This window comes from Leopardus geoffroyi, chromosome C2 (assembly GCF_018350155.1).
Source record: "Leopardus geoffroyi isolate Oge1 chromosome C2, O.geoffroyi_Oge1_pat1.0, whole genome shotgun sequence".
NCBI classification, from domain to species: domain Eukaryota; kingdom Metazoa; phylum Chordata; class Mammalia; order Carnivora; family Felidae; genus Leopardus; species Leopardus geoffroyi.
Window position 1 is genome coordinate 58,724,935 of NC_059333.1, and position 27,835 is coordinate 58,752,769.

The 27,835-nt window shown below is 42.1% G+C and overlaps 1 protein-coding gene across 1 annotated transcript in view; it reads left to right on the forward strand.

Annotated features, from left to right (window-relative positions):
- Positions 1–302: 302 nt before the first annotated feature.
- TMPRSS7 (transmembrane serine protease 7) overlaps positions 303–27,835 on the forward strand; it is a 42,352-nt gene continuing 14,819 nt past the window's right edge. The window contains exons 1-11 of the mRNA XM_045500977.1: positions 303–350; positions 2,226–2,439; positions 5,420–5,550; positions 8,081–8,148; positions 9,281–9,474; positions 10,546–10,584; positions 11,319–11,547; positions 12,849–12,979; positions 14,901–15,013; positions 22,066–22,172; positions 25,650–25,786. Coding sequence (XP_045356933.1) covers positions 303–350; positions 2,226–2,439; positions 5,420–5,550; positions 8,081–8,148; positions 9,281–9,474; positions 10,546–10,584; positions 11,319–11,547; positions 12,849–12,979; positions 14,901–15,013; positions 22,066–22,172; positions 25,650–25,786 — 1,411 coding nt within the window. The remainder of the gene's footprint in view (positions 351–2,225; positions 2,440–5,419; positions 5,551–8,080; positions 8,149–9,280; positions 9,475–10,545; positions 10,585–11,318; positions 11,548–12,848; positions 12,980–14,900; positions 15,014–22,065; positions 22,173–25,649; positions 25,787–27,835) is intronic.

Below are 27,835 nucleotides of genomic sequence, written 5' to 3' on the forward strand. Positions count from 1 at the left end.
ATTGTTGGACTGTGTCCTTGTGAGGCAACCTTGCCTTGAGGCTCGGTTCTGAGGGCCTGACTTGTACAGTTACATTAAGAAATTTGTGGGTTGGGGTGCCCAGCTGACTGCCAGGTCCCTTTAACACTCCCTATACGGCAATGAGGCAGCTTCAGTTTCTGAACTGAACCCGGTAGAGGTAAATTGATTCCTTCCCTCTGAAAGCTAGCTTGAACGCAGCTACCAATTCTTAAGTGAGAATGTAAGGGGATGGAAACTGGCTTTGAGACACCTCTGGATGCTCACACGTAGAAAATCTAACCATGGATAAAGAAAACACTGATGTTTCATCCAAACCTGCCGATGTGAATGTAAGTACGGTGTGGGAAGCCTTCTCTCTTCCTTGAATGCCATTTTTGCTGACCTTGTTAGTAAAATGAGACCATGTTACTTTGTAAAAATAAAGAGAGCAAAACATACTTTATCTTCTTATAGTACTTAATGGATTTTACCAACGCGAGCTCCTTTCAAAGTGCTGTACTTGGCAATTGATTTGCAACTGTTTTTCTAAAACTCCAGGGAAATTGTACTGATCTCTACACAAATTCCATTTTAAAATTTAATCAGTGCTAACTGAGACTGCCTATAATGTGCTCCTGCGCTTAAAGACCCAACCTTGGCCTTGTCAGCTCTACATGTGCCGGCATTTCTGTGTCTCCCTTTTGTACTTCTTTGGTGGAATATTTGAAAGTAGTGGGGCATCATAGTCAACTCATACTGCAGTAGAACATTTTTCTCTTTAGAAACACCATCTTCATGCCTGCAGGACATCACATCCAATGAGGTCTGGTCTAGTTCAATGTCACCAGGAGGGATATAAGCTACATTTCACTCCAGGGGTTGACAAGGGTGTTTGGTAAAAAGAATGAGGGGGCCATGAATAATTCAGAATGTACTTGGCTACATATTATCCCATTAATTGGTAGGGTTAAAGACTGGAAGGCATGAACTTTGAAGGGAAGAGTGAAGGAGAGTAAGAGAGAATGAGAGCTCTTCAGAAAACTCGAAAAAGAAATGATTTCTTTGGAATTGGTGTTCTAGGTCATTGCCTTTAAAAGAATGTGTGGTTAAAAATTATTTCATCACTGGAGTTTAGTTACCTGACATGTATAAATCTGTCCTTCAAAGAAGCTAAACTCTTGCATACATTATTAAAGAATTCACAGCATCAGATGACAGAGGGTAGCGGAGAAATAAAAAAGAGGAGGGGAACAGTTGAATAATGCATTTTTTCCTCTTGCACATAACACTTTGCACATCACCTAATACCAATAATTTTCCGAGTCCTCTATTTCATTCTTTATTTTTTTTAAGTTTATTATTTATTTTGAGAGAGAGAGCGAGCACACTCGATCCAGGGGAGGGGCAGAGAGAGAGGGAGAGAAAGAGAGAATCCTAAGCAAGTTCAATGCTGTCAGCACCCCACTCGGTTTCCATCTCAAGAACTGGGAGATCATGACCTGTTCTGAGATCGTGCCCTGAACCGAAATCAAGAGTCAAATGCTTATCCAACTAAGACACCCAGGAGCCCTATTTCATTCTTTATTTTCAAATAATTCTTTCATTTGCCTCTGAGAGACTGAGTCCCTGGTCCGTTCATTGACTGTGGTAAAAGCGCATGCATGGAAGGAACTGGTTTCTATCGCACAACCCTGCACGAACCACAGCAACATCATCCTTAACTTTTTCTTTCTAACATCCAGTCAGGAAGCCCCTAAGTAAGAAATCAATTTGTTTCTATCAGGAAGAGACTTATGTTCTTATTTTCCTGCTTCAGCCAGAGGAAATTGATGGTGGGACAAAAGCAATGTAATACAAACATGTGAAACACACATACTCTCCCAGCTGAGCTGTGTACACATGAAAGGACCCTCATAGAATCCTAACCTCCTGACCTTTGGGCCCTCTGGTCTACCCACCATGACATTCAGGCCCATTCTCTACAGCATCTACTTAGCACAACTGGAGAGTTGAGAGGATCTGGGAACTGCTTCAATGGAGTTCATGTAATGTCTGATTTTTCTGATCTTAACTGCACTATTTAATGTGAGTCCTTTTATTACACTTACATAAATGATTTGACTGATATATGTGGCCTTTTAGCACAAATATTCTCCTGACTGGGTGGTTCAAAATGTGCTCTAAAGTAACATCTCTCTCTCTCTCTCTCTCTTTTTTTTTTAAAGATATCCAATATCTCAGTTCAGGTGGTCAGTGCCCAAGGGAAGTTGCCAGGTAGACGAGCACCTCGACCTCAAAAACCCATCGGCAAAGCCAAACCGAAGAAGCAACCCAAGAAGAAAGCTCCCTTCTGGAATGTCCAGAACAAAATCATTATCTTCACAGTATTTCTATTCATCCTAGCAGTCACAGCCTGGACGCTTCTGTGGCTCTACATCAGTGAGTGAAATCCTGTGTTCCTTTGGGGTTAGGGTTTGTCCTGTGGGGCCAGTGTCCGTGGTGTAGACCCAATCTACCCCTGGGTATGTCTGATAGAATTTCCCAAGTTCCCAGGCCCATAGCCACTCCCCAAACTGTTGAGGTTTTAAGGTGGAAGAAAGCAGCATTGTCTCTTCCACTTTTACTTTTGTTACCACTGCTTGCTTCCCACAGGAGAGCAGAGGAGCAGAGGAGCAGAGATGGTGGGTAGGAGGACAAGAGCTGAGAAGGATGCTCGGGAGCTTTGGACTAGTTCAGAAATGGAATGCATGTTTAGCTTTAAGAAATGAATGGAATTCTAAGTTGTTTCATTTCCTCGTTCCACCCACTGCTTGTTTCTAGGCAACCTCACATTCCCAGCTCCCAGAGCATCCTTTTCCTCATGCGTATTTCACTCCACTGTTTTTATGTTTCTGTCGATCATATAGGTTATGTTCTTGTCCAGCTGATTGATCCTCTTGGACAGGAGTTGTAACTAAGCTGGTACTTAAAGAGTACTTATCCATGCAGTAACTATAGCACATGTTGACTTACGCTAAGCTTCCAACCCCACACATGTTAATATGTTTGATACAAGATATGTGTACCCTCAAGGATATTAAAACTTGAGTTGTGAAGCAAGTTTTACAGGTAAAGAATTAATGAATATTGTATTGAATAGTTCAGATCACTTACATATATACAAGTCAATTACTCATAATTTGCATGGCACAATGTAAGACATCAAGACATCAGTGCAAGACATATCATTGCATCAATCATATCAATTGCATCAATCAATATCATTGCATCAAGACATCAATGCGAGATATATCTCCTACCTTCAAAAAGCTCACAGATGCAAACAAAACAAAACAAAGCTCACAAATGCATTTTCTACTTTCAGAAAACCCACAGTTCAGTGCTACAGAGGGGGTGTGAATTGAATTGGTTGTTTTTCGTTTTGTTTTGTTTTATGCTTAAGCAATTACTTTGCAGTCACAGAAAAGAGGCATCTAACCTGCCTGGGAATAGAGTCCAGAGAAGGCTTTATGAACTGGTTATTCAAAATTCATTTCTCTCGTATCTTGAGCGTGCCCACTGTGAGCTGGGTCCTGTGATAGGCATGGAAACACAGTGGTAGAGAAGAGAGAATCTCTGTCTTCTAGGAGCTTAAAGACTAGCGAAGGAAGTTGAGTCAGTGGGCAATCAAGACAAACACAAAACACACACGACCCCAACCCACAACGAACCAACTCATTTCCCATCAGTTCTCTGCTGGCCCTCAATCTATACACTCACATTGCCTTAGCATTTTTGTATAAAGTTCCAGAATGTCACTCTGTAGAAGCACTTTGGTGGCTGTGTTAAAAATCAGAGAAGTACATCTCAGGAAGACAGACCAGTCTGAGGAATGAGAAATTGGTATGAACAAATGAAAATTGTTCAACAAACAGTGCTGTGACCATGCAGGGCGTTGTATGTTGGGCTGTGCTAAAGAGTTTGGTAAATGTAATCTAGTTCGAGGCTAAATTGATCTTGCTTGTATTGTTGTTCTCCTGATGCTTGAGTCTGGATAACACCATTATAAGAAGAATGTGCAAGCTTCTATATATATAGAAAGCCTGGCTTTCACTCAAATTTTAGTGAGTCTGCAACAACAACAAAAATCTACGAAGCACTTCCTTGTTCAAATCAGGCATGAAAACAGTTATTGCTTTCTATGTGAGGCTAGCGAGTCAAGGTGATCCATCCAAGGTCACATACCTTGAAAGAACAAATCTAGGACATCCGCTCAGGCCTTTTGCCCCTGGGCCCCTTCTCCACATCCCCACAGCCTCGCTCCACTGCATGGGGCTAATCTGGCCCTGGATGGCTTCCAAGGAGGTGCCTTCCGATTACTCACAAAGGCGCACCTTCTTCCTAATTCAGTCATCGCTTACGTAACGTTTCCATGTGCTGGGCATTGTTCTAGGAGACAATATCCTCTCCCTTTCTTCCTCTTCCACCCTTCCTCTCTCTTTTCCTTCCCACAAACATTTATTGAGCTTCAAAGCTACATAAGGGGCGGAGGGACAAAAAGAAGTTACTGTTACTCTTAAAGGACAGAAGTTCTGACACAGTGGGGACATGTGTCACAGGAGAGAAATGTACCATGGCCATGGGAGCCTGGGGGATGGTGCCAACTAGGAGGAAGACCTTGGTAACAAAAAGAAAAGGCAGAAAGAAGAGCCCCTCACTCCCCCCCCCCCCCCCCCGCCATCCCCTAGGCTATTCTGGGTCTCTCTAAAGCAACTCCGATACAACAGTGTTCTTCCCGCATCGTCAATCGTTCTGGGCAGGCTGGATGCCCAAACCCACTGTCCACACTGGGCAAAGCATTTGAGCAGGAGTGACCCGACGCTGGGCTGAGAACCCTGCTTTGTGGTTCACAGGAAGGATGAATTCTCATGCATTGCACAGAGCTGAAGACAAGCCCAGCACCCTGTGCAGCAGCTACACAAGTCAGATAGGGATGAGCCCCCGGGAGCTTAGTGAAGGTCAGCTGGGGGGCCCTTCCCACTTGTCCCGCTATGCTCACTTCACCTCAGAGCTTGACAGTATCCATTTCTTACCTCCTTACCTTCTACAGACTAAGGATCCATGAAAACTGCATACACTCTTCTTGGCCTGGTAGCGACTCTAGGGCAAGTATAAAGTCAAAGAGGCAGATCTTTAATCTTTGAATCTGTCTCATAAGTATTTGCCAGGAGAGAACAGACTATCCTAGGAGATATGGTGACTTACTGCTGATGGAAGTGACGTTATTAACTACATTTAGAGCTTCACAGGTTGTGAAACAGTCACGTAAGTAGGCGCCTAATAAAACATTTTAGGGGCCTGATACTGACACAGATCAGACAATGCTTCATTGCCACACAGAGGGGAAAGCCCTCTACTCGCTTTCTCTCCTGTCTTACAGGTAAGACAGAAAGCAAAGATGCTTTTTACTTTGTTGGGATGTTTCGCATTACCAACATTGAGTTTCTTCCTGAATATCGACAGAAGGAGTCCAGGGAATTTCTGTCCATGGCACGGACTGTGCAGCAAGTGGTGAGCAGAGGGGGGGTGGGGAGGTTGGGGTGGGAGGCCTGGGGGAGTGGGGCAGGGGATGAGGGGCCGGGGTGGAGGGCTCACAAGTGTCACAGGTGAGCAGGGTGGATGGAAGAAGAAGTCAGAGGCAAACTTGGGATTTAGCTCATCTTGGCTATAATTGCTTATTTGACAGAGTTGCTAATTTATTTGGTAACTTATTTATTTTATTTATTGCTGAGCGTAAAAACAAGTGGCTCTCTGAGCTCTAGGGTCTCCCATCTGTAAAATAAAGGAATTACATCAGGTGATCTTTAAAATGCCTCCCAGAACTAAAGTTACGCATGCTGATTAATTTTGTGAGCTGTACACATCTATCTCAACCTCAACGCAGTGGAATCTCTTTACTTAAAAAACAAAAAAGCTTTCTCATTATAGAACTAATACGTATTTAACCACTAACATTTTTTAAATTCAGAAAATTATGAAAAGGAATGTTAAAATTTTCTTTAACATCATCTTCCGAGACAGAACCCCTTTTTATTCTGGGCCACATAGACATAAAGGAGAGCATGATATTGGAATATTTGCAGATAGTTTTATAGTAGATTTTTTCCTCTTAACATTAGGTTGCATGTTTCTATGTAAGTAAATATTCTTAAAAAAAACACAAGTTTTAATAGCTACAAAGTTAGCCAATCCCCTCTTAGTGGATATTTGTCCTCCATTTTTGTTACTCTGGATAATGCCATACAGAACTGCTACATGGATTGTGTCGATCTGTGATTACTTCCTTAGCAGATCTCCTAAAATAAAAAGATCTACTCATGGCTCTTGGTACATATTACGAACGAGAAAGCTTCTGCCAATTTGTATCTGCACAGTAATGGAGAGGGTGGCCTACATGGTGGGCCCCTACTGCCTTGACAGGCACGCTGTGGTGTAGACTGGGGAAGGGTTGTGGGAGAGCAAGCAAAGACAACAGTGGGCACAGTGGCCCTTATCTACTGAAGAAGGCTTTCTATATACGGGGTATGTGGATAAATACTTTACCTTTAAATTGTATCAATTATTCCTCAAATTACCCCAAAGATTCTTGGTAAGCACTCTGATCACTTTACAGAGAAAGAAAGAGAGAGAGAGATGGAAGGAAGGAAGGAAGGAAGGAAGGAAGGAAGGAAGGAAGGAAAGAAGTGTTACAGGATTTTTCACCTCAATAACTGGGATTCGTTGTCTCACTGCTTCAAAGAATGAAGACGGACACAAAGTGAGCAGGAGGCAGAAGTTTATTAGAGTATAAGATTACGAAGAGTAGTATGAAAGCTCTCTCTGCAGAGAGGGGACACTGAAAAGTGAATTGCCTGCCGACAATAGGCAAGCTGTCCTTGTTTTAGAAGGTTCTGGTCCCTCCCTCCCCTCCTTCCCTTCCCCCTTGTTCCTTCTCAAGTTTTACCTTTATTGGCTGGATAACTCTAGGTGCTGGGTTGTCCATTCCTGATTGGTTTGTTTCCATTGTATGAGAGATGGTCTAAGGCCACATCATTCCTTGTGTGTCATAGGTTTTATGGTCTACTCATTTTTAGTCAGGTCTTTTGTCAAATTCCTGAGAGAAATCTGGGGGGAGTAGGTGGTCTCTGTTACATTCTTAAGAGGAACCTTATGCCTGAGGGGGTTTGCTGTGGTCAGACACTCCCAGCATTGTTCTAAAATATGTGTTTTTCCCCACCCAGGACCTCAGGTCCTATCCTTTCCCTCTCTGCCTATTTTACCCTATTTTTTACTGTAATAGAGGGAAAGAAGGCAGGCAGGCAGGCAGGAGGGAAGGAAAGAAAGAAAGAAAGAAAAGAGAGAAAGAAAGAAGAGAAAGAGAAAAACCTGAGTGCTCGGCAGGTTTAGGTAATGTATTCTGTGTTGCATGGTGACTTTAAACTTCGCAATTAGATGGGTGATTTTGCCATTTAGGAAGGAAGGGGAATATAGGAGGAGATTTGGCAGAGACTCAGCTTGGCTTTAGAAAGCTAAGAAAGGGCAAAGAAGGTAAATTGAAATAGCTTTCCTTTAGATCCAACGATGGCGCCTTTTAAAAGAGCTGGGTGTTTCCCTAGAGACTGCAGAGTTGGAGGGGGGGGTGGGGTGGGGTGGTGAACCTGGCCGTGGGCGCCACCTGCCCCCTAGTGGCTACTAGAGCAATGTGCCCTTAAGAATATAAATTTTCCATGCTGTGCATTGTTAGAAAAGAGGTTGGATCAAATCCTTTCTAAATGTACTTAAAGGAGTTTGATTTATTAATTATGGAAAAAATTAACCTTTGGAGTAGGCAGAATACAGAAGTTAAGCTTGATCAGGGTGTCTAAAGACAGCAAAGAATGGATATAGGTAACTGATTATTCTTCACAGATAGCAGAATGGCAGCAACCCAAGATTTTAGCCTTCCGTTAGAACCCAGCTCTTTTCCTTGCTGGCTGTCAGGGCTTGGACCTACAGGGTGCTAGGTGCTGTGAGTGAAAGCCAAATTTGACAGACTTCAGACACCTCGGTTTTTCATTTTCAGGTAAACCTGGTTTATACAACATCTGCCTTCTCTAAATTTTACAAGCAGTCTGTTGTTGCAGATGTCAGGTAATGTATGTCCCTTGCTTTGGGATTTCTGTTTCCTGCTGTGAAAAGGCGAAAGCTAAGATCTTACCATTCTCAAGTAAGTTCTTGGGGGCGGCTTTGCGTTAATACTCTTTTAGCACAACTGCTGACTCCACTCTGCCCTGCTGTCATGCTGAGTTTTTCTCTTCATCTACCAAAGCCTGCCCTCTCCCCATAGCTGGGATCCTGGGCACCCCGCCTCTCCCCATCTTAATACCACTGGGCAAGACGGCCACAAACATGGCTACCATGGGGTGGGGTAAAAATAAAACACAGTCTAGTCTTTCTCAAAATATGTTAAGTAAAAAACTGGTCATTAGAGATTTTCTAAGAAAAAAGGGATCTCAAACTCAAATAATTTTTATTAAAATTTACTGTATTAATTTTTAATTATTTTACTAAAACTTCTTTTTTAAATTATGTTTTATGTACTGTATCCCACCTGCCCCCACCTGCAGAGAGGCACAATCCACTTTGACATACCAAAGGCACTAAGAAGCTTGGAGTAAAGCTATTTGTTTACTTTCTACTTCCCACGTTATTTACTGTAGAACACTTAAGGTTTGTTTTTCATAAAACATGACAATAGTTGTGTACTCAGAAGCTCTTGCTCCAGAGTTTGGCTAAATACCAAGTTGGGCTTGATTCCTGGATTTACTACTTACTAGCTATATGATTTTGAGTTACAGTTGATCTTGATTTCCTTATCTGTAAAACTGGAGTAATAGGACCTTGCTCATAAGGTTCAGTGGGATAAAGCAGAATTTAGCAATGTGTTTGTACATGGTGAAGTATCAAAAACTATAATTGTTTTTATTTGTAATAATAGTGAATACTGGTTGATATTCATAAAAATAGTATATTCTCCATGGAGATGCAACTATACACGAATGGTTTTAGATGTGAACCCAACACAGGAAGACACACAGTATTATGCTTTCTCTTACCAATCCCCTCAACAGGAATCAATGACTTCTTCAAGAACGAATTTTAGAAGTTGAAGGGTATCCTTACTGGCCTTCCCTTGACTCCATCAGTTGGGTGATTTTCTATGAAAGTCCTAAGAGAGATACCTAAATATCCCTTTTTTTTTTTTTTTTTTTTTTCACTGTAGCAGCAACAACAAAGGTGGCCTCCTTGTCCACTTTTGGATTGTGTTTGTCATGCCACATGCCAAGGGCCATATCTTCTGTGAGGACTGTGTGGCTGCCATTTTGAAGGACTCCATCCAGACAAGTATCATAAACCGAACCTCTGTGGGGAGCTTGCAGGGCCTGGCTGTAGATATGGACTCTGTGGTACTAAATGGTGATTGTTGGGTAATTCCCCTTTATGCATTCCTTCCTATAGCACTCCTGATATTTCCATTAACATAGTCAATATTATAATGAAGTATTCTCTTCCACAATCCCGGTAAAACAGGGTTAGCTGAGGACACTGATCCAGGAAGTTACTAAATACAATGATTGGACAATAGAATACTCAAAATTTCAAAATATATATGAAACTGAATTTATTAAAGTGTACCCTTCCCTATATTTAATTCAATTTCATGAATCTTCAAACTAAGCCTCCAAGTGTGGAGAAAAAAGAATTTTGCTGAGGTTTATCTTGTCTTTTCCCTTGTCCAGAGAGAACTGCACCTATGTTATTTATGTAATGCTGCCCAATGTTCCACAATGACTGTTGAATAGCCCTGCCAGAACGTGAATGTCATCATTTGATTGGCCCAGTAAAATACTTTAGTTAATTAATTGTGTGACTCCCAAATTATGCAACTTTCTCTCTTGATTTAAATTCTCTCTCTCTCTCTCTCTCTCTCTATATATATATATATATATATATAACATTATATATAATATAAAAATATAAATATACCCTTTACTCGGCTTCAACAACTATCAACTCATGGCCATCCCCCTTGCTCTCAAAATACATAAACAACTTCCCCTACCCTCACTGGATTATTTTAAAGCAAATCCCAGATATGATGAATTGCTTTTAAGGACTGAAAATAATTTATATTTATATATATATATATATATATATCATAAAAAATCATATATATATATATATATATACTATGTTTATTTATTCCTGAGACAGAGAGAGACAGACAGAGAGCATGAGTGGGGGAGGGGCAGAGAGAGCGGGAGGCAGAATCCGAAGCAGACTCCAGGCTCTGAGCTGTCAGCACAGAGCCCCACGCGGGGCTCGAACTCACAACCTGTGAGATCATGACCTGAGCCGAAGTTGGTCGCTCAACCGACTGAGCCACCCAGGTGCCCCAGGACTGAAAATCATTTTTACTGAGGATAATTCTAACAAAATGATATACTGGAACTGACAGTTTCTTTTCCGTGTGTTTTTTCAATGCAGCTGGGCTTCGGTCAGATTACTCTTCAACCATAGGAACTGGTAAATTATGACACATAGCTTCTCCTACACTGCCTCCAAATTAGTATCCTTTTTGGCTATAGTTTTCTTTTTCATATGGTGGTATTTGTTAGTCCTCTTTCAGTTACCAGTGATAGAAATACACTCAAACTGGCTTAAGCACTGAAGAAACTTGATTGGCTCTTCTAACTGGGACAGGGGTGGAGAATGTGCTGGCTTCAGGCCTGTTTGGGGCCAGGTTCTAAAATAAAATCTCCTCAGGACTCCACATCACTGCTTTTCCCTGCTGAAGCTTCATCAAATGTATTCTTCTATTGCAGTGTCATAAATGGCATCAATAGATCCAAGCTTACAATATATTAGTAGCAGCAATGGTAGAACAACCCCTCTCCCCCCCAACCCCCCCAATAACTTTCCCAACAGTTTTTGCAGAAGTCCTGGTGCCGAATTTACTGTCTCAGATTGGCTGGCAAGCCCATTCATGCACCAGCTTTCTTTACTCTGATTGGCCAGTCTGGGTCATGCGCCCAACTCTGGACGTAGAAGTGGGTTTAACCCCAACCAAACCACACAATCAGGGTGTAGACAGTTTCTCAAAGTAAAATCCTGGTGCTATTACCAGAAGAAGGGGGAGCGGACTCTGGGCTGGCAAAAACAGCAGATGTCCTCCAGAGGAACTCTTTGCTCCTCACTCTTTAAAGATGTCTAGAAAAGTCATTTCTAAAATGGAACAAAACAAAGTGCTGTCTCCACAGACAAAGGCTGCTCTCAGTACTTCTATGCAGATCATCTGTCTCTCCGCTACCCTCTGGAGATTTCTGCAACCTCAGGGAGGCTGATGTGCCACTTCAAGCTGGTGGCCGTGGTGGGCTACCTGATTCGTCTCTCGATAGAGTCCGTCCAGATTGAAGCTGACAATTGTGTCACCGACTCCCTGACCATTTACGATTCGCTCATGCCACTCCGGAGCACCATCTTGTATAGGTACTCAGGTCGGCGAGGGAAAAAACTGTTTTACAGGGTCTACCTTTGGCAGTATCGTGTTTCCCTTAGAAACAAAGGGAAAAAACTTTTGCATGCGCACATGAGATCAAAGACGGACCCACGCCTTACTTAGCATCCCCTGTATTAGCCAGAGCCTGTCAGACACAATGCTTGCTTTTTACTTGTTAGCCTACCAGAGTGAAAATCAGTGTAGCAGGAACTTCAGCCACTTCTTGAAATATTTCTGAAATATAATTTTTTTGTTTAATTTTACTTTTATGCAATCGCTCTCATTAGAGTGTGAGAATTAAATACTCTATGAGGATTGCATACCATAAGTAAAACAAAAATTTTCTCCCTTATTAGAAAGAGAACACAACGTTCACTGTGAAAGTGAGGTCAATCAGAGAAAACAATGTCAATATTTCACAATCTCATTACCCAGAACAAATGCCTGTTATGTTTTTGCAAATTATTTTCGTTCATATGTAGATATGTAATTGCACACATATGTACATATACATATGCTAATATTTTTTTATTTACTAGCAGACATCTTTTTGAGTGCTTAATATCTTAATAATGATACTTATACTTTATTCACAATGTGCTGTTTTGTAAAAAAGCACATGAATTATTATTTTAATAGTGCCTATGTAGGTATAGAGCAGTGTTTTAGGTATATATGTATGTATGCATGAGTTTATATTTTGGAATTTATATATTGCATGTTAAAAATTTCAACAGCGTAAATGGTACACAGTGACAAGTAAGTTTGTCACTGGCTCCCATTCCTCAGTCATTGCTACTGCTTCTTTTCACCCTTCCAGACATACTTTGCTATTATCTCATTTAATCCTTACCGAAAGGCTATGAGGGGTATTCTATAGTCATTACCACCGTTTCACCATAGGGGACCTGGCATTTATGAAGATTAGTTGCTGGAGAATCTTTCAGCCAGTTAAGTGACGGAGTTGAGTTCTCAGTCCGGTTTTCCTTAGAACAGACCTCATGACTGCAGCCGTTTAAATGGCTGTTTATGCCTTGTTTGTTCTCAAGAGGGGTCCTGTGACAGCCATCAAGAAAATTCTTTGGTAGTTACTAGACAAAAGTTTCCATACCTTTATCGGCTCCCCTCCATCGTGCCCTGTGGCCACTAATTGACGAAGCTCTGACTGGCCGAGTCTGCCTAACAAGAACTGTGTAGATGGCCCAGGAAACGTGTGGAATTAGTGGTGGAGGGAGGCTCACTCCTCAGTAACCTACTATTCATGTACTTTTGTTCTGTTATCCGGTTTCAGAATTTGTGAACCCACAAGAACGATAATGTCCTTTGTTTCTACAAATAATCTCATGCTGGTGGCATTTAAGTCTCCTCAGATACGGAGGCTATCAGGAATCCGGGCGTTTTTTGAGGTCATTCCAGAACAAAGTAAGTCTTTGCTAATTGAAAAAAGTCACCTTGAAAAATATCTCGTAGGATACTCCAGTCTTATCTCTCCTGAGGTTGTGTTGTAATACTAGTTATATGAGTCAGGGACCCTGACTCAGGGTCCCGTCAGAGGAGAGAGAGATATAGTATCTAAACAGAGAATTTAATGTGAAGAACTGCTAACTCAGGATAAAGGTGTTAGCTAGCTAACTCAAAAGGTGAAAAGAAAACTGTAAGGTATTATGTAGGCAGTACACGCAGGAAGCAACCACCACCCGTAGGTCTGGGGGGGACAAGGGAAAGCGGCCAGAATGATGACAATTTACAGTGTGGAGGAGGGGTCTGTGGCCTGAAATTCAGACTTCTGAGGAATGGAGTGCCAGGTTGGTGTTGGGGTCTCTTGAGTTCAGAGGCAGGTATTCGCGGGGTGGTGGAAGGGGTCCAGACCGTCGAGGAGCGGGTACCGGACAGTCGACAGCCGAGGCCGCTATCCTTGAGGGAGGTGCGATGAAGTGGAGGTTGGGAAAACTGCTAACAGGGTTCGACTCAGCTACGGGGACGAAGCAGAGCTGCATGAGGGGGTGGGAACAGCCATCGTTGCGGGGGCATGACACTCCCAGGAAGAGGAAACGAAACACACGGGAAACCCTATTCTTCCTCCTCCAGGCTTCTAGTCTGCCTGTAGCGCCCCCTATTGACAGAGCCTAGTTGGAAGCCAGGTGGCAAAGGAGAGAAGCGTTTTGCAGAGTCCCCGCTACAGCTTCACGGAACAGAGTAGAGAGGGGTGGGTTCGGAGCTGAGTGATAACAGCTCAGTACCTAGTGGGCGTGGGGTGGGGGACTGTCTATCGTGCCTCCTTAATAGCAATGCATGGGAATGCCATCCTAGAAGAAGATGCGTGTGAAGTAACACCCGGAGATTCAATGATTTTCCTAGGTCAGGTAGTGAGCAAAAAGTGACCCAGCTCCCTTTCATTCTTCTCTTTTTGATGTGGGTTGCCGAAGTAAACCAAAACAAGACTAAATAAAAAGAGCCTTCACTGAAACTCTAGTCTTTCTGTAATGTTTGTTGCCTTGTAGCTGGTCAGGTCTTACAGATGGTGTCCTGGTAACTTCTCTATGAACACCAACGAGGACAAAAGGATCAGAATGACAGATGTGGGTGAGGAGGGCAGTGGATTTGGCTTAAGTTACATGGTCATGGCTTCATAGGTCCATCTACATTTTAAGGCAGTGGCTTGTTTTGATAGGTTTTCTCCGTCAAATAATTACCAAACTAAATGTAAAACTGATTTAAACAAAATTGAACTGTCGATTTGAGATGTTGCTGGGTTGAAAATTGTCTCCAGCTCCAAAGATTAAAAATATGATTATCTCAGAAATATTGCAGTGGAATTTGTGAACAAACATTGTGAACAAACTGAGCATGTACTATATGCCAGGGATGATTCCAGGTGTAAGGGAAAGAGTAGCAAACAAAATAGACAAAAACCAATACTCTCAAGGACATTACATTTTAGGAGAAGGATGACCATGCAGTATGAATAAACATTCAGATTGTTTTATATAAACAGGACAACATGTTATGTAAACTGGGCATATTTCCTAAACAACAAATATACACTCATTTAAACAAATATGCTCAGAAGCTTTAAAAAATATATTTAAAGTATGTTTTTAAGGAGAGTAATAGATCTGTAGTCAAAATACATGATCTGAAAACAAATACAGAATTTGAACAAGAAGTTTAGCTATACCTCTGTATGGTACTATTTCTTTTTCGAAAAATTAGCTTCAATTTAAAAAAGTATCTAAGCTTGTTGATCAAAGAGTGTGCATTTGTAGTTAAAGAAATGAATTCAGTGCATTTCCCATAATCCCACGACTGCAAATCGTTGTCTGTTAATGGATATTTTTTTCAGAATGTGAAAACACAGTATTCGTCAAAGAAATCACTGGCTTTGAAGGGACAATTTCAAGTCCATATTACCCAAGCTACTATCCTCCGAAATGCAAGTGTACCTGGAAATTTCAGGTAACCTAGTTTTACCACTATTTGAGAAAAATATTGTTATCTTATGTTTAGTAACAGTTTATTTTTAAATTTAATTCATTAAAAAAATTTTTTTTAATGTTTATTTATTTATGAAAGACAGAGAGAGAGACAGAGTGCAAGCCAGGGATGGGCAGAAAGGGAGACAGAATCTAAAGCAGCCTCCAGGCTTTGAGCTGTCGGCACAGAGCCTGACGCAGGGCTCAAACTCACCAGCAGTGAGATCATGACCTGAGCCGAAGTTGGACGCCCAACCGACTGAGCCACCCAGGCACCCCATTAACTTTTTACTACAAAAAGAATATTAGTTAATTTTATAACACTTAAACCCTAAGCAAATATGTTACCTAGAACATGAAAGTTCCTTGTAATTTCAACCCTCTGCCTATAAATTAACTGTTCTTTGGGACGGGCTTATTTTTCCAATTGTTGTTTTGTTTGTATCAAAAACCCCCCGCAAAGACAGGGGCTCCTCCCTGGCTCTGTTGGTTAAGAATTGGACTTCAGCTCAGGTCATGATTTCACAATCTGCGGGTTTGAGCCCCTCGTTGGGCTCTGTGCTGACAGCTCAGACCCTGGAGCCTGCTTTGGATTCTATGTCTCCCTCTCTCTCTGCCCCTCCCCCACTCACACTCTGTCTTTATCTCCCTCAAAAATAAACATTAAAAAATTTAAAAAAAAAATTTTTTTTTTTCAACGTTTATTTATTTTTGGGACAGAGAGAGACAGAGCATGAACGGGGGAGGGGCAGAGAGAGAGGGAGACACAGAATCGGAAACAGGCTCCAGGCTCTGAGCCACCAGCCCAGAGCCCGACGCGGGGCTCGAACTCCCGGACCACGAGATCGTGACCTGGCTGAAGTCGGACGCTTAACTGACTGCGCCACCCAGGCGCCCCTAAAAAATTTTTTAAATGCAAAGACATTGTTACAAGATCAAACAATATTTCTTTCTTTTTTTTTTTTCTTTTTACCTTGGTAGAACTCACCACTTTTTACTTCTTTCACTATCAGCATTATAGTAAGAATAATAAAGAAATAATAAATTTAATTAGGCAATGTATATTTCAGTTGTATAAGCAAACCAAGATGTAAATGTATATGAAATATATACGTCTCTGGTCCTTAACAGAGAGTTCAATCTTTTTTTTTTTTTTTTTTTTTTTTTTTTTAGTCTTTAAAATTTTAGTCTATAACTGTTTTTCTTTCTCCAACTTTAGTGTCTCATGGAAGGCCATGAAGCCTTTCATGGAAGGCTCTTTCAGCATATATGTATAAAATCATTTTTGTGAGTCACAGCAAGTGGATGTAAGTGGCAAGCACTTTATGGTTTGCATTCATTCAACATGTTATTATTAACTGCCTACTATGTGTCAGGCAGTATTCTGGACACTGGGATCCATGATATCCGACATGAAGCTTACCATACAGTAGGGGGGGACAGGTGACAAAAATGTGTCACTATGTCACATAGTGCTATGGAGAACAAAGCAGGCATGGGGCTCCACCTCGTTAACCGTGAGGTCGTGACCTGAGCTGAAACCAAGAATCGGAGGCTTAACCAACTGAGCCACCCAGGTGCCCCAAAGAGTTCAATATTTTTAAAAAAAATTTTTTTAATGTTTATTTATTTTTGACACACAGAGAGACGCAGAGCATGAGCAGGGGAGGGGCAGAGAGAGAGGGAGACATAGAATCCAAAGCAGGCTCCAGGCTCTGAGCCGTCAGCACAGAGCCCGATGCGGGGCTCGAACTCCCGAACCAAGAGACCATGACCTGAGCCGAAGTCCGAAGCTCCACCAACTGAGCCACCCAGGAGCCCCAGAGTTAAATACTTTTAATAATTTTATTACACCCAAATGTGTACTTAGTCTCAGTGTCCTAATGGCATACATCCTTAACTTATTTATTTTTTTATCATTGTTGCAAACATTTCCAAAATAGCTAAAACCCAAAGGTTCTGGACTCGCTCACCACCAGATTCTTAATGCCTCGTCAGGGCAGCAGAATCTCAGTACCTCAAGTGACTCTCGCAACTTGGGTAAGGAACAGGAGAGACTGCAAATCTGTCTCTTCCATCTCTCCGAAGAGCAGATGGATCTTTTTTATGACATCCAGAACAGGAAAGGCCCCATTCCCCAAAGCTCTGTCAAATGTTTGAAATTCTTTTCAGGTGAAATAAATGTGATTCCATAATAAGCCATAAGCCCTACAGTGAAGATCCTCAAACACTGTTCTAGTCAGAATGTAAATTAGAGTATCAGATTGTTTCCCTAGGGGTTGAGAGTTAGAAATGCTAAATAAAAAGAATTCTTTATAAGGCAAAAAGCATGCCCCTGGGGGAGTGGAGAATGGGAGAGGGAAGACAGGAAATATTAGGGATAGACTTGGTGGGTGACACCATTTCCCAGAGGTCAAGGCTGGTCCTCTTCAGCATGGAGGTTAAATAAAGCTGTTCCTTTCTTGGACCACTTTGAACAGCCACCTAAAATTGTGTGATTGCATATTTCTGCAAATGGAAATCATGTAAAAAAGATAATTGGGGGCTCCTGGGTGGCTCAGTCGGTTAAGCATCCCACTTTGGCTCAGGTCATGATCTCAGTTTGTAAGTTCAAGCCCGGCAGCAGGTTCTGTGCTGACAGCTCAGAGCCTGGAGCCTGCTTCAGATTCTGTGTCTGCCTCTCTCTGACCCTCCCCTGTTCATGCTCTGTCTCTCTCTCTCTCTCAAAAATAAGTAAACAAGGGGCGCCTGGGTGGCGCAGTTGGTTAAGCGTCCGACTTCAGCCAGGTCACGATCTCGCGGTTCGTGAGTTCGAGCCCCGCGTCAGGCTCTGGGCTGATGGCTCAGAGCCTGGAGCCTGTTTCCGATTCTGTGTCTCCCTCTCTCTCTGCCCCTCCCCCGTTCATGCTCTGTCTCTCTCTGTCCCAAAAATAAATAAACGTTGAAAAAAAAAAAAAAGTAAACATTAAAAAATTAAAAAAAAAAAAAGGCACCTGTCAAATAGCTTTGAATTTATTGCAAACAACTGGGAAGAATGACCTAAGTGACAAAAATATTGACTCAAGTCATGGTAAAACGATAAACCCTTTAATACACAAGAGTTGATTTCTATTATTCTCCATCCTTCTTAGTGCCTGGTCCGACTTCCAGATGTAACTGAAGAGCAATCAGTCCCTTTTGCAAACTCACTTTCAGCTGACTTTTTTCTTTTCTTTCCTGAGCCTGAGTGGGGGATGGGCAGAGAGAGACACACACAGCATCCGAAGCAGGCTCCAGGCTCTGAGCTGTCAACACAGAGCCTGATACGGGGCTTGAACCCACGAACCATGAGATCATGACCTGAGTCGAAGTCTGAAGCTCCACCAACTGAGCCACCGAGACGCCCCTCGGCTGAGTTTTTAAGGTCTCATTTACCTGAGCAGGATTAACTCCCGCTCCAACTTAAAGTTCCTCTGATTCTTCTCCCAAGAATAAACAAATATTCATTGAATGTCAGTTTCAGGCATGTAACCATAGGGAACACTTAGTAACAAGGTAAAGTCCTTGTTGTCTCAGAGCTTACAGACTGTGGGGGAAGAAGGTGTGGTGAAATAAGAAATAGCAAAAAGGAGTATTGAGGCTTATAACATGTCACCTGCATTTGTTTAGGGCACACACATTTTTATTTGCTCTTAAAACATACCGCTGATATAGGAAAGAGACTCTGGTCACATTTTATAGATAAGGCAATAGAACTGGGGGCAAGCCATTTGCCAGAGGTTACTCAAATAGAAAGTGACCCAGGCAGCATTAAAAGGAATCATGTGCCCCTCCATTAAGTAAATTCAGCACCCCCTCCTTTCCTGGGTTCCTAAAGATGTTCAGCTTCCCTGTTTCATAACAATCACTTAATTGAGTGTTTACCTTTCTGTTTTCCTTCTTTTTGTTTTTCAACGAATGCATTTTGCTATGGAATCTTAGAAGAAAAATGTGGAGTGGGGTTTTGAATTGTTATATAACCGATGCCATCAGCCTAGCACCCACCAATTTAGATGCATCCCACATAAGCAATATACTGTGGGCCATGTAAATTCACCTCCTCCTATCACTTAGGAAATAGGTGGGATTCCCCAGAGATGAATCCCTCTTCCCTGCTTCTGTGGCAAGCATCTAACCACGGAAGTTCCCAGTGCCAGTGGGAGATGGGTTGAGTTGTATGTATAGAACCACTGGCGAGTGAGAAGTGATAAGGATAAAGCACATCCTGCATCCTGTCGCTGTCACTGGCTAGAGAAATATTTCAACACAGCAGGTCCAAATCAGGAGACTTTCTCCCCTTTTTTGGTAAAAGTTCCCAAAGCAAAGGTGTGGGTTGGGCAGTGGGAACAGAGAATACAGGACACAGAAGGAAATAGCATACTTAGCAGGTTTTTTTTTTTTTAATTTTTTTTAACGTTTATTCATTTTTGAGACAGAGAGGGACAGAGCATGAATGGGGGAAGGTCAGAGAGAGAGGGAGACACAGAATCTGAAACAGGCTCCAGGCTCTGAGCTGTCAGCACAGAGTCCGATGCGGGGCTCGAACCCACGGACCGCGAGATCATGACCTGAGCCGAAGTCGGACGCCCAACCGACTGAGCCACCCAGGCGCCCCAGCAGTTTTTAATTTTTGTCCATTTGTTGAGCAAAAGAGCTCACGGTGTTTTTTTGGAACTGCCCTGCTTTACCCCACTTGTCAAGCTGGATAATATCAGTAATGCCTCTTGGTCAGTCTGGGCTCACGTGTAGACTTGTGTGCAATTCTGTGTCAGTGGAACCTGGTGTGCAAGGAGACTTACTTCCTTTCTCCGTGGAGAGGCTTTGGAGATTGGGGAGCGCATATAAATCTATTTTACTTTGGAGCGATGGAACAGAGTGAAAATGCCCATGTAACCTTCTTGTGGAGGGCTACATTGGAATATATTCTTACGCTAGAAAATTACACTGATTACTCTAGATATTTATTATCTCTTAGTTGACATCTATTTATTTTTAATGTGAAGAAACAGTAAGAGGACAAGACTGGGGGGATAAATCGATGTATGTTCTCAGGAGCCCTTGGCGTTCACTGCACATAAGACCGTCCCGTTCCCCTTGAGCCCTCACTGTCAGGGTTCCAGGTGGCGTGATACATTGAGAAAAAGCGGCCTTCAGAGAAATGCAGGGTAACATCGGGAATGTCACTTATTTTTGGTTAGTCTTGACTTCTTCCATAAAATAGGACTCCTACTTCCTTCCTGTGTCGTCGTGTTGTTTAAATGAGAGACACAGGGGCGCCTGGCTGGCTCAGTTGATGGAGCGTGCAATTCTTGGTTTCAAGGTCCTGAGTTGGGGCCCCACGTTGGGTGTAGAGATTACTTAATTTAAATAAATAAATAAGTAAACAAATAGCCTGAATCATTTTCTCTGCAAGATAGGTTGAGGGATGAGGGCTACAGTATTTAAATACATGTTAGAAAGAAGTACATACAACAAAGACATTGTAACATCAAATACATCACAAATACAAATGACAGCACTACAACACTAAATGTCACAGCAATAAAAATCGGTTAAAATTAATTTCTTAAAAAAAAAAAAAAAAAAAGGAGGCGTCCCTGGGTGGCTCAGTTGGCTAAACGTTTCACTTTGGCTGGGGTCATGATCTCGTCTGGGGTCATGAGCCCGATGTAGGGCTCTGTGCTGACAGCTCGGCAGGCCTGGAGCCTGCTTCGGATTCTGTGTCTCCCTCTCTCTCTGCCCCTCCCCTGCTTGCCTTCTGTCTCTCTCTCTCTCTGTGTCTCAAAAATAAACATTAAAAAAAAAATAGATTTAAAAAACTGAAAAACTAAAATCGTGACATAACACAATGTATGTATACGTCATACAATGTCATAAAAAGGTCGGATGTGTGTGTGCACACGCATGCACACTCACGTGGGTGTGTGCCGTTTGGGCAGCCTCTTTCTTGTTTGATCTGGTCTCAGCAGACCTGGGAGTGATTTAGTAACTGCCTTCAGGAATACCCAGGTTTAATATGAAGAGGATGCTGATTCACTTCTCTGTTATCTAAATAATCTGAATAGTGCTTTAAAGGAACTATGTCATTGTTACTGAAGGAGGAAACTGTGTGCATTCATTAACAAGTGGGTGTTTTCAAAGTTAAGCTCATTTACAAGGAGGAAACTGACACCTAGAGATAATCTAATATGTCCCATGTTACCCAGCTCACTCAAAACTGGGGCCTTAGAGCAGCTCCCTAGCACTGGGCCACCCATTTCCCTCTCTATTATGCTCTCCTCATTCTGGTTTGTTGCAGGGTAGGGGAGGTACTGGTCTGTCCCACCAAAGGTCATAGTGTTGTAGGGTTTTTTTCCCGTAATACCCGGGATTCATTGTCTCTCCACTTGGAAAATGAAGAGGTGGACACAAAAGGAACAGCAGGCAAAAGTTTATTAGAATATAAGATTCGAAAGGAGGAATAGTACGTCTCCCCTTCACAGAGAGGGGACATTCGAAAGTGAATGTCCGAGCACTATAGGCAAGGGTTCTTGTTTCATAAGGTTCTGGTCAGCCCTGCCCCTTCCCCTCTCCCTTGTTCCTTCTCAGGTTCTACACTTATTGGCTGGATAACTCTAGGTGCTGGGTTGTCCATTCCTGATTGGCTCATTTCCGTTGTACGAAGGGTGGTCTGTGGCCATATTTAGGTCTTCCGTCAAATTCCAGAGGGGAAACCTGAGGACCAGTAGGTGGTCTCTGTTATATTCTTAAGAGGAACCTTATGGCCTGGGGGTTTGCTGTGGTCAGACACTCCCAGCACTGTTCCAAAATAGGTGTTTTTCCCCACCCAGGGACCTCAGATCCTCATCTTTCCCTCTCTGCCTATGGAATCCTATCTTCTCGTATCATAATAGGGCACAAAGAATAAAATGCCCTAAAAGCGGCAAGCTGAGGGAATGAGTTCTGAGTGAGGAAACTTAGCCTGAAACATATCCTTCAGTTGAAACATTTTTCTGACTTAATGTTTGTTTTTCACAGACTTCCTTATCAACACTTGGCGTAGCACTGAAATTCCATAATTATTCAATAACCAAGAAGAGCGTGAAAGGCTGTGACCATGGATGGTGGGAAATTAATGAACAAATGTAAGTGGGTTCCATATGTAAAGAATCTGATGAAAGGCCTCACCTAAAGGTTCAAAGCCTTGGATCCCTTGTCCCCGAAGAGTTTGCACTTAACGATTTACAGAGAGGGAAATTGAGGGATACAGGAGTTAAATAACTTGCTCAAGGTCACTCAGCTCATATGTGATTAAGCCAGGATTCAAATCCATGTCTTATGGCTCCCAACTCCTGGCTGGGCCACTGCTCTTTGCTGCTGGGCTATGGGTGTGCACCCTCTATACTTTACAAAAATAGCTTGGCAGATAAAGTCTTTCAAACCGTGGAGCCCTGGAGGAAATAGTAAATAGGAGTCCTGGTGATACAAAAATTAAAAACCTTTAGCCAATTGTGTGCAGTAGGACAGGTTGGGTCAGTCTGGCTGTATCCTGGCGCATGGGTTGAGGCTGATTAGAGAAATCAAGGTGTCTGAGCTCCCCGAACTGACCCAGGATCTCCTCACTCTCACCCTTAATTTGCGTCTTAGTTATTTTTATTGTTTATTTGCTTCTAAAGTTGTGCTAGGTCTTGTATTTAAAAATAGAGAATGTCCTGTCTTTGCAGCAGAATAGCTTCTAAGTTTACTTTGAAGGAAGAATTTTTATGAGGTTAGCCTAAGGGATTTGCCTGCTAATTCTTTGCTCACTGTTAATCCATGAATGAAACTTTCCTTTTCTAAATGATTTTCCTGAACCGCCTTCTTTCATTTCCTTTAGACTCTCGGATTATGTGCTATGCAGTCATAGGTTCTGCCTTCACTGGAATATATCCTATCTGATTTAAGAGTATTCTTGGACTATTATTAGATGTGCCTTGTATTCCTATTGGAAATGATTTTGAATCAGGGTCTGTTGTGCAGGAGACAGAAAACCTGGGTTCAAATTTGAGCTCTGTAATTTAGTACCTATATTAACTAGGACAAATTACTTAACCTCTTTGATTTCCAGTATGTAAATGAGGTAATAATTCTTACTTGTTAAGGTGGGATTTTTTTGGTAAGGATTCAATGAGATAATGCATACCACACACCAAAAGAAAATATTAGTCATTATTATGATGAGTGAGATTGTTTGGGATAGAGTTGTTGAATCACTATGTTATACACCTGAAACTATTGCAACATCGCGTGTCAAAAAAAAATTGCCTTGGAAATTACTTTGGATGGATAAATACTATAGAATGTGCCCCCCCCCCCACCAAATTTTATGAATGCTGCATTTTGATACTTAATTAGATAGAGGTTGAAAAAACAACTCTTTACAAATCTTTTATAAAGTTGTATGCGTAAGATAGAGCTATAATTCAGAACTAGATACTATTTTTTTTTCCTTCTAAGTAACAACTGCTACCACCTAGGAAGGGTTGCTGTCAAAGTATGAGCAGGATTTTCTAACAAGGAATCAGAATCAGGAACTCTCTCTGCTTAAATACTTTCCCTGAAGGGCTGGCTCTTCAGTCTGACTGAAGTTTGGCTGGCTGAAATCCTATCAGATTCTTTTGATGTTAGTTGCACCCTTAGGATTTAAAATGCCAGCCCTTCCCATTATCAGTTCTTTTCATCTAAAAAGGAAAGGCTGTAATTGAACTAACTTCTGACGACCTTGCTGAAAAGTTGCCTAAAGGCATTGGGTTTGTAAAGGGGAAGCAGAAAAAAGTAATGCCGCCACCAGGATGCCCAGTGATTGTGAGTTCAGAGAACGTGGGAATAGGGTGTAGCCGCTCAGGGCAGCTACAATGCAACGTATGACCCTAAAGGAATGGATGTCCTTTCGATGAAGTTTTGCAGAGCAAAGTTCACGAAGGGAAAGCTGTTGGTGCACTAGAAAGTACCAGGGTTTATTTATTTATTTATTTTTCCAAGCAAAACAAAATCATATGTAATGGTCTTAAATGCAAAAGTAAAAACAAACAAGAAACAAAAGCAAAAAACAAAGCAAAAGAAAATGGACAGAACAGTACAACCCAAAAATGTCAAGACAGTTATGAAGAAAACTTGGGAGGGTTAATCTTTAGATTTAATACCAGGGGGATTTGTGTCCTAATCCTGCTTCCACTTTCTTGCTATTTCGAACTTTAACACGTTACTTCACTTATTTACTTCTTGGTTTTCTTACCTGTCATGTGCCTATACCTGTAAACTGACTCTTGTTGGGTTTCTCCAATTTCTCACTTTTTTTGTTGTTGTTGTTAACTTTTGTTCCCTTAGCTACCACTGTGCTCCATTCCGTACTGTTCCTCTCTAAACTCCAGCCAAAACATGTGTTCAAAGAGTCCTTGACTCCTCCTTAACATCCCGGTAAGATTGATCTTCGCGAGAAAGCTCTAGTAAATGCTAATGGAGAGCACAAATAAAATCACTAAGAGACACCAATAACAATAATCATGTTTTCAGAACACAGGAATCTGATCCCAAGATGACCAGCTGGAGTAGAATCTGGCCCCAAAAGGTTAATGTGGATGCCAGGTGCCTCTCAGAGCCTGGCTCCCATTTGGCAAAGTGACCACCTACCTATGGCTGTTATCTCTTCCTCTGTTCCAGGAGCTAGTCTACCAGCCCATCAGGGCCTGAAATTTAACTAACTGCAAAAGATTCTTCCTGAAATATAAATGAATACTTTCCTCTTTTGAACCTTAAAGTCATGGGTTACCTCTGTGGTCCTCCCGCAGAATGCCAGTGTCTGATCCCTGGAACTTTTGTGGTTCCCACGTGTTGTGGCAGCTAGGAGTGATTGGCATTCACAGATTCCACTCCTCAACCCGTGTGTTTGCTGTTTCCCTTTGCGACTTTGCAGGTTTCACCCTGGAAAGAACTTTGCCTACACAGGGCAAAGATCTAACTTATCATAGGCCCCCAGGGTAATAATATTTCATGTTCTACTAACCACAGTGTTCATATAATTAGAATTCCTAACAGGAGAGACATTTCCTCTTAGGACAAAAGGTAAGAAAAGTCAAGGTAAGGAAATATTGCAGCCAGACATTACTACTTTGAAATTTTGCCAACGACAAGCCTCAGAGCGCACCTCAGTTTTCACTTTAGTTTGAAAAAATATTGCATGTGCTTTACTTTAAGTGTTTCTGGGATTCTTTGCATATTTTCAGCCTCAGCTCATGGATTCCACTCTGCTCTATAGGTAGGTTTGTGGGCAGAAGCAGGCACTTCTTACTGTTACATGGTTATTTATGCAGAAAAAAGAGAAGACCCATACTTCTTCTGTTTATAAGTGTTTGTGAGCAAAACAACAGGTAGCAGTCAATAGTACCGCAGCTGTATTTAGCAGAGTAGAAAATCGAGGGGACAGAAGTTACCCAATCACAGAGACTTAGATAGAATGGACAACTACTGTTAGCTCTGCCATAAGCATCTCTGCTTACGAAGCCCCAAGTACCAAAGTATCAGTGAGTTTGCGGTCAGTGGGAATGCAGCTGGCAGACCCTCTTCCCTGACTCTTGTCTCCTCAGGTACTGTGGCTCCTACATGGATCACCAGACGATTTTCCGAGTGCCCAGCTCGCTCGCTCACATTCAGCTGCACTGCAGTTCAAGGCTTTCCGACAAGCCACTGTTGGTGGAATATGGCAGTTACAACATTAGTCAACGTAAGCCTGGGATTGGCTCTTTAGAAAAATCTTAGTACATGGTTAAACAGAGGCTAATACTTTATAACTCTAAAACTTGAGAAATTATGGAATAAAAACTGATTTATTTATGGGGCGCTTGGGTGGGTAAGTGTCCGACTTCAGCTCAGGTCATGATCTAATGGGTCATGGGGCCGAGCCCCATGTCAGGTTCTGCACTGACAGTGTGGAGCCTGCTTGGGATTCTCTCTCTGCCCCTCTCCCACTCACTCTCTCTTTCTCTCAAAATCAATCTATCAATCAATCAATCAATCAATAAACTTTAAAAGTGGATTTATTTCTGCTATTTACTATTAAATTTTATAATAATACATAAATAAATATAAATATGTGTTATATAATTCTGTTATAATAAATTCTGTATTTATTATTGCTACAGTTTAAATTATAGAAGAAATAATAGAATTATTTGTTACAATTGAAAAATAGTTTCTTACATAATTTTTGAAATATGAGACAAGCTCATCTCTTTTTTTTTAATGTTTATTTATTTTGAGTGAGAGAGAGAGAGAGAGAGAGAGCACATGCGCACACAAGCAGGGGAGGGGCAGATAGAGAGAAAGGAGAGAGAGAATTCCAAGCAGGCTCTGCGTCGTCAACAAAGAGACCCATGTGGGGCTCAAATTCACAGACTGTAAGATCATGACCAGAGCCAAAATCAAGAGCCAGAAACTCAACCGAATGAGCCACCCAGGAGCACCCCTCCTCCTTTTTTCAAACGGGAACAAATCCATTTCTTGATTTATTATTTTTGCTATTCATAAATCTTTGTAAATATGATGTTTATAAAACATTTGGTGGATCACAGGGCAACTGTTGTGACTCACTTTGGCCCATGACCCATACGGACAGCTGATCAGCCCTCAAAATGTTGCCCTTCACACCGAGAGAACCACTGGAACAGTAGCCAGGAAGTGGTCAGTAGGAAAAGCAGTGTTTGAGGGAAGTCTTTAGAGCTGGAGAGAGTAGATATTGACTCAGGAAATTCTCCACCCATTTTATTTATTTTTTTTTTTAATTTTTTTTTTTTCAACGTTTATTTATTTTTGGGACAGAGAGAGACAGAGCATGAACGGGGGAGGGGCGGAGAGAGAGGGAGACACAGAATCGGAAACAGGCTCCAGGCTCTGAGCCATCAGCCCAGAGCCCCACGCAGGGCTCGAACTCACGGACCGCGAGATCGTGACCTGGCTGAAGTCGGACGCTTAACCGACTACGCCACCCAGGCGCCCCTCTCCACCCATTTTAAAAGGGGGCAAGTAAGGGCTGACCATTTAGAAGGCCATGAGGATAAGACTGACAGAAAGCTCATTTAGAACCTTTCTTCTTTGCCAATATACCTGCTTCTGGATCTGAAGTATTACATTTCTGAATATCAGAATATTACAATTTTCAGCAAGAATTTAGGTGAATAGTGAGCCATTTTATCTATTTTAATTTTCAATGTTTATTTATTTTTGAGAGAGAGAGAGAGAGAGCATGAGCAGGGGAGAGGCAGAGAAAGAGGGAGACACAGAATCTGAAGCAGGCTCTAGGCTCTGAGCTATCAACATGCAAGGCTCGAACTTGTGAACTGCGAGATCACGGCCTGAGCTGAAGTTGGGCGCTTAACCCATGGGGCCACCCAGGTGCCTCATGAGCCATCTTACTTTTAATTGTTTCTTCAAACTATGAATATATATGTTTTGTAATTTTTTAAAAAAACATTTATTTATTTTTGAGAGACAGAACGTGAGTGGGAGAGGGGCAGAGAGAGAAGAGACACAGAATCTGAAGCAGGCTCCAGGCTCTGAGCTGTCAGCACAGAGCCTGACGCAGGGCTCGAACTCACGGACCTCGAGATCATGACCTGAACTAAAGTCAGACGCTTAACCTACTGAGCCACCCAGGTGCCCCAAACCATGAATATTTTCTAGAAACTCTCCATCTTGTGCCAGTGAGATAGTGGTCGACCTGCCCATGCATTTTTCCCCATTCTTTTGCCCAAGGGGAGTGTCTTCGTCAATTTGG